At 47.5% G+C, this 6,851-nt stretch overlaps 1 protein-coding gene across 1 annotated transcript; it reads right to left on the reverse strand.

The window, feature by feature from the left end:
• Positions 1 to 3,965: 3,965 nt before the first annotated feature.
• Positions 3,966 to 4,772, reverse strand: LOC128640769 (putative keratin-associated protein 4-16). Its single transcript, XM_053693192.1, has one exon. The coding sequence runs from the start codon at positions 4,770 to 4,772 to the stop codon at positions 3,966 to 3,968; it is 807 nt and encodes a 268-aa protein (XP_053549167.1).
• Between the last annotated feature and the right edge of the window lie 2,079 nt (positions 4,773 to 6,851).

A 6,851-nucleotide genomic window follows, 5' to 3' on the forward strand; every position in this document is an offset into this window, starting at 1 on the left:
GTGTGATTGGCTGTGCGCGGGCAGTGGGCGGGATTGCACGTGAACGCAAAATAGCGCTCATGTGCAATGGTAATTTCCTCTGGGGGAATTCTCCCGTGCCCCTGTCCGCCTCAGCTTTGATAATAGCCCATAATACACCGAGCACAGCTAGAACACCGCCTCACACTGTGCACAAGCTGCTCTCGGTTCTAACTTCTTACACAATATTGCTTGGTGCATAACCATGTGTTATTGTCTCTAGCGCAGAACGCTTAGGGCTTGATTTATCAAAGCTGAGGCAGACGGGGCGCTTATACGCGCCCCTGTAGCCTCAGCTCGCCTGTGGCGGGGCGAATTTACCCGCAGGTAGTCACCATTGCACACAAGCGCAATTTTGCCCGCGCACAGCCAATTACGCGCGGGCAGGAGCTGTCAATCTCCTCGGTCGGACTAGACCGCAGAGATTGAATTTTGCCACGTTAGTGGTGGTGAAGAGGTTAGGAAAGCAGCGGTCTCATGACCGCTGCTTGTTAAATACGGCGAGCAGGTTCTTGTGAGAGCTTGCAGCCGTAGGACTTTGATAAATCGAGCCCTTAACATAAAGGTGTATTATTCAGCTGCATTTCACAAGAAACATCAGTCATTCATTCTGCACCATCTGGCAGTTTCTGCAGAAAATATCAATATGATTATTTAATAAGGTCTCACAGAGAGGTGAAAACCCATTGTGACATTAAGTAAAATAAAAACATAATTATAAATACTTCCAACGTATCAAAAAATACAAATAAATAAACCACTCATAGACAGTGTCTGTGTGAACTTCTAGGCACTTAGGTGTTCTTAAAGAAATAAAAAGTACAAAACATAGTGTAACTCTGTTTTGTATTATTCCTCACACAATACAACAAGGTACCCACGCATCCAGCAGTTACAAATAGCTCTACGTATTGGGCTCAATAAGAATTGCTCCAGATAGCAGCAACTTGATTCGTAACGTAAACAATTTATTGGATACAAAATATCACAATATTAAAAGTATAAAACAATTCAAATGTTTTAAAAGTCACTCGTGGCGTTTGGAAGTTCTGTTTTATCAAACATTATACATGAGATCAAACCGTTACTTAGTTTAAAATTGTGCCATCTCAATCCAGCTATAACTGTAACAAGTACGTATCCCTGTTTTCTGCTGAGAATTTCAGTAAGCCCCTCCTTATAACGTAATTGCGCCTCCAATGTACATTTCCCCTTTTGGCTACGGTCTGCGGCAGCGTTGATGGAGCAGGAGTTGGCAGCATTTGGTGGAGCAGGAGTTGACAGGCACTGCAGTCTGCGGGAGTATTGGTGGAGCAGGAGTTGGCAGCCACTGCAGTCTGCGGGAGTATTGGTGGAGCAGAAGTTGGCAGCCACTGCAGTCTGCTGGACTGTTGGTGGAGCAGGAGTTGCTAGGCACTGCAGACTGTGGCAGCATTGATGGAGCAGGAGTTGTCAGGCATTGCGGTTTGCAGAAGCGTTGGTGGAGCAGGAGTTGGCAGGCACTGCGGTTTGCGGCAGCGTTGGTGGAGCTTGAGTTGGCAGGCACTGCGCTTTGTGTCAGCATTGGTGCAGGAGTTGGCAGGCACTGCAGTCTGCAGCAGTATTGGAGCAGAATTGGTAGGCACTGTGGTCTGCAGCAGCATTGGTGGAGTAAGAGTTGGCAGGCATTGCGGCAGCATTGATGGAGCAGGAGTTGGCAGGCACTGGGATTGCATTGGTGGAACAGGCGTTAATAGGCACTACAGTCTGCAAAAGCATTGGTGAAGCAGGAGTTGGTAGGCACTGTGGTCTGCGGCAGTACTGGTGGAGCAGAAGTTGGCAGGCACTGTGGTCTGTGGTGTAGTTGGTAGAGCAGGAGTTGGCAAGCACTGCGGTCACTTTGGTGGCGTTGGTTGAGCAGGAGTTGGCAGCATTGGTGGAGCAGGAGTTGGCAGGCGTTGTGGTTTGTGGCAGCGTTGTTGGCAGACACTGCATTCTGTGGCAGTGTTGGAGGAGCAGAATTGGTAGGCACAGTGGTCTGCGGCAGCATTGGTGGAGCAAAAGTTGACAGGCACTGTGGTTTGCGGCAGCGTTGGTGGAGCTTGAGTTGGCAGGCACTGTGGTTTGTGGCAGCGTTGTTGGTGCAGGAGTTGGCAGGCACTGCAGCAGTGTTGGTGGGGCAGGAGTTGGCAGGCATTGCAGAAGCATTGGTGAAGTAGGAGTTGGCAGGCACTGCGGCAGCATTGGTGGAGTAGGAGTTAGCAGGCACTGCAGTCTGCGACAGCATTGGTGAAGCAGAAGATGGCAGGCACTGCGGTCTGCAGCAGTGTTGGTGGTGCAGGAGTTGGCAGCGTTGGAGAAACAGGAGTTGGCAGTCACTGCGGTCTGCGGCAGCGTTGATGAAGCAGGAGTTGGCAGCATTGGTGAAGGAGTTGGCAGACACTGCAGTCTGCAGCAGTGTTGGTGGAGCAGGAGTTGGGAGGCACTGCGGGGTATTGGTGGAACAGCATTTGGCAGGCACTGCGGTCTGTGGCAGCATTGATGGAGCAGGAATTAGCAGGCACTGCAGTCGCATTGGTGGAGCAGGAGTTGGCAGACACTGCAATTTGCGACATCATTGGTCAAGCAGGAGTTGGCAGGCACTGCGGTTTTAGGCAGCGTTGGTGGAGCTTGAGTTGGCAGGTGCTGGTGTTTGTGTCAGTATTGTTGACAGGCACTGCGGTCTGCGGCAGGGTTGGTGGAGCAGAATTGGTAGGCACTGTGGTCTGCGGCAGTATTGGTGGAGCAGGAGTTGGCAGGCACTGCGGCAGCATTGGTGGAGCAGGAGTTGGCAGGCACTGCAGCAGCGTTGGTGGAACAGGAGTTGACAGGCACTGTGTTGTGCGTCAGCGTTTGTGGAGCAGGAATTGGCAGGCACTGCGGTTTGTGGCAGCGTTGGAGCAGGAGTTGGCAGGCACTGCGGTCTGCGGCAGAGTTGGTGGAACAGTAGTTGGCAGGCACTGTGGTTTGCAGAAGTGTTGGTGGAGCAGGAGTTGACAGGCACTGTTGTTTGCGACAGCGTTGGTGGAGCAGGAGTTGGCAGGCACTGCAGTTTGTGGCAGCGTTAGTGGTGCAGGAGTTGTCTGTGCAACTACAAATCTAGCTAGATGCCTGTGAGGGATAATAGTGCACTGGGGTTAAATTAAATGGCTGCAAAACTGAAAATGTTTAAATTTACTGTAGTGAATTGTCATTTGTAAGTTGCACACAATTTTAGGCTACTACATGCTTTTAATTTGCTGGTTAAGGGCTAGATTACAAGTGAAGAGCTAATTTAAATCTGCCCATTTACAGGTGCACGTTAAATAACAAGCCATTACAAGTGGATGGTTAATGCTCCTGCGAGCTTGCGGTAGCACTTTATGCTAAGCGAAATTAAGCAGAGGTCAGACCTCTGGTTAATTAAAAAAATGTGCCCAGATTGCTCCCAAAATAAAGTTTACATTTCCTTTTATTAAAAAATATATATATATATATATATGAGCATCTTTATTTAAAAAAAAAAATGCACGGAGCAGTTATAAGGGGTTAAAGTGAGGGGATGTGGGGTGTTAGAAAAAAATGTCACTGAAAAGTGCCTTTACATTGCGGTTTATGAGGACTATTATCACTGTAAATATATATGTATATGCTTATAATAAGAGCAGGTTGGATTCGCACACACTTCCAATAGGTAGCTAATTTCTTTGTACAGGTAATATCCGGTGCAATACCTAGAAGGACCACCCTTCAGGTCCCAAAGTGGTAATATTTTTTAAATAAAGGTAGCACATGTTTTCAAAAGGCTGAACCTTTTATTAGAGCAACGTTTCGGGGCTCCTGCCCCTTTCTCGAGCCTTGGCAGCATTGACGGAGCAGGAATTAGCAGGCACTGCAGTCGCATTGGTGGAGCAGGAGTTGGCAGACACTGCAGTTTGCGACATCATTGGTCAAGCAGGAGTTGGCAGGCACTGCGGTTTTAGGCAGCGTTGGTGGAGCTTGAGTTGGCAGGTGCTGGGGTTTGTGTCAGTATTGTTGACAGGCACTTCGGTCTGCGGCAGTGTTGGTGGAGCAGAATTGGTAGGCACTGTGGTCTGCGGCAGTATTGGTGGAGCAGGAGTTGGCAGGCACTGCGGCAGCATTGGTGGAGCAGGAGTTGGCAGGCACTGCAGCAGCTTTGGTGGAACAGGAGTTGGTAGGCACTGCAGTCTGCTATAGCATTTGTGAAGCAGGAGTTGGCAGACACTGTGGTCTGCAGCAGCGTTGGTGGAGCAGGAGTAGGCAGGCACTGTGTTCTGTGGCGGCGTTGGTGGAGCAGGAGTTGGCAGGCACTGCGATCTGCAGAAGCATTGGTGGAGCAGGAGTTGGCAGCTTTGGTGAAGCAGGAGTTGGCAGTCACCGTGGTCTGCGGCAGCGTTGATGAAGCAGGAGTTGGCAGCATTGGTGGAGGAGTTGGCAGGCACTCCGGTCTGTAGCAGTGTTGGTGAAGCAGGAGTTGGCAGGCACTGCGGTCTGCGGCAGCATTTATGGAGTAGGAGTTGGCAGGCACTGCGGTCTGCAGCAGTGTTGGTGGAGCAGGAATTGGCAGGCACTGTGGTCTGCAGCAGTGTTTGAGCAGGATTTGGTAGGCACTGCAGTCTGTGGCAGCATTGGTGGAGCAGGAGTGGGCAACCACTGCGGTAAGCAGCAGCATTGGTGGAGCAGGAGCTGGCAGGCACTGTGGTCTGTGACAGCGTTGATGGAACAGGAGTTGGCATGCACTGCGGTCTGCGACAGCATTGCTAAATTAGGATTTGGTAGGCACTGCGGTATCGTTGGTGGACCAGGAGTTTGCAGGTGTTGCTGTCGCCGACAGCATTGGTGAATCAGGAGTCAGCAGGCGTTGCAGTCTGAGACAGCATTGATGAATCAGGAGTTGGCAGGCACTGCGGTCTGTGGTGGCATTGGTGGAGTAGGAGTTGGCAGGCACTGCGGTCTGCAACAGCATTCATGATACAGGAGTTGACAGGCACTGTGGTGTGCGTCAGCGTTTGTGGAGCAGGAATTGGCAGGCACTGCGGTTTGTGGCAGCGTTGGAGCAGGAGTTGGCAGGCACTGTGGTCTGCGGCAGAGTTGGTGGAACAGTAGTTGGCAGGCACTGTGGTTTGCAGAAGTGTTGGTGGAGCAGGAGTTGACAGGCACTGTTGTTTGCGACAGCGTTGGTGGAGCAGGAGTTGGCAGGCACTGCAGTTTGTGGCAGCGTCAGTGGTGCAGGAGTTGTCTGTGCAACTACAAATCTAGCTAGATGCCTGTGAGTGATAATAGTGCACTGGGGTTAAATTAAATGGCTGCAAAACTGAAAATGTTTAAATTTACTGTAGTGAATTGTCATTTGTAAGTTGCACACAATTTTAGGCTACTACATGCTTTTAATTTGCTGGTTAAGGGCTAGATTACAAGTGAAGAGCTAATTTAAATCTGCCCATTTACAGGTGCACGTTAAATAACAAGCCATTACAAGTGGATGGTTAATGCTCCTGCGAGCTTGCGGTAGCACTTTATGCTAAGCGAAATTAAGCAGAGGTCAGACCTCTGGTTAATTAAAAAAATGTGCCCAGATTGCTCCCAAAATAAAGTTTACATTTCCTTTTATTAAAATATATATATATATATATATATATATATATATATATATGAGCATCTTTATTTTAAAAAAAAAATGCACGGAGCAGTTATAAGGGGTTAAAGTGAGGGGATGTGGGGTGTTAGAAAAAAATGTCACTGAAAAGTGCCTTTACATTGCGGTTTATGAGGACTATTATCACTGTAAATATATATGTATATGCTTATAATAAGAGCAGGTGGGATTCGCACACACTTCCAAAAGGTAGCTAATTTCTTTGTACAGGTAATATCAGGTGCAATACCTAGCAGGACCACCCTTCAGGTCCCAAAGTGGTAATATTTTTGAAATAAAGGTAGCACACATTTTCAAAAGGCTGAACCTTTTATTAGAGCAACGTTTCGGGGCTCCTGCCACTTTCTCAAGCCTTGAGAAAGTGGCAGGAGCCCCGAAACGTTGCTCTAATAAAAGATTCAGCCTTTTGAAAATGTGTGCTACCTTTATTTCAAAAATGTATATGCTTATACACATAGATATTTATGTGTTAATATGTGTACACATATAAACACATAACTATATATGTACAGTATATATTCATATTCATTTTAAATTTGCTGCCCAACGCACAACATACCCCCTGCGCTGCTCTAGGTTCTCTGCCGTGTCTAATGGCATGTGAACGAGGCTCTCGATGGAGCCTATGAAAGCACGCTCTTGTGAGGGCAATGCTTCCGTACAATACAAACGTGAGGTCACGTTCGCATTGCACTTAACTTGGCAAATCATTGTCACATTCATTCACTGTAAAACTGGCAGAATGTGTCTGAACAGAGGAATATGTATTAAACTGTAGTGATCTGGCAACTGCACCCAGTTTCTGGTGACTTAGTTTCTGGCTACTATGTCCATTTAAAGGGACATTCCGGTCAAAATGTAAATGCACATAGATTAATTACTTCTTTGAATAGAAACATATTTGCAATATACATGTATTGACAAAAATGCTTCTAGCAAAAGTTATCACTGCTTTAGTGTTAACTTTTTTCTCATGCGTCAGTGGGGTCTGTATCATGTCAGCAATTAACAGATTGAGTCATTACCAGATGGTACAAGCACCTTAGGCTCTCTGCATACTTAAATAGCTATAGCTTTTATTACAAACATTTTTGCTAATACATGTATGTTACAAAAATGCTTCTATTCAAAACTGAAATGCATCCATGTGGATTCCAAT

The sequence above is a fragment of the Bombina bombina genome, chromosome 10 (genome assembly GCF_027579735.1).
Source record: "Bombina bombina isolate aBomBom1 chromosome 10, aBomBom1.pri, whole genome shotgun sequence".
Lineage (NCBI taxonomy): Eukaryota > Metazoa > Chordata > Amphibia > Anura > Bombinatoridae > Bombina > Bombina bombina.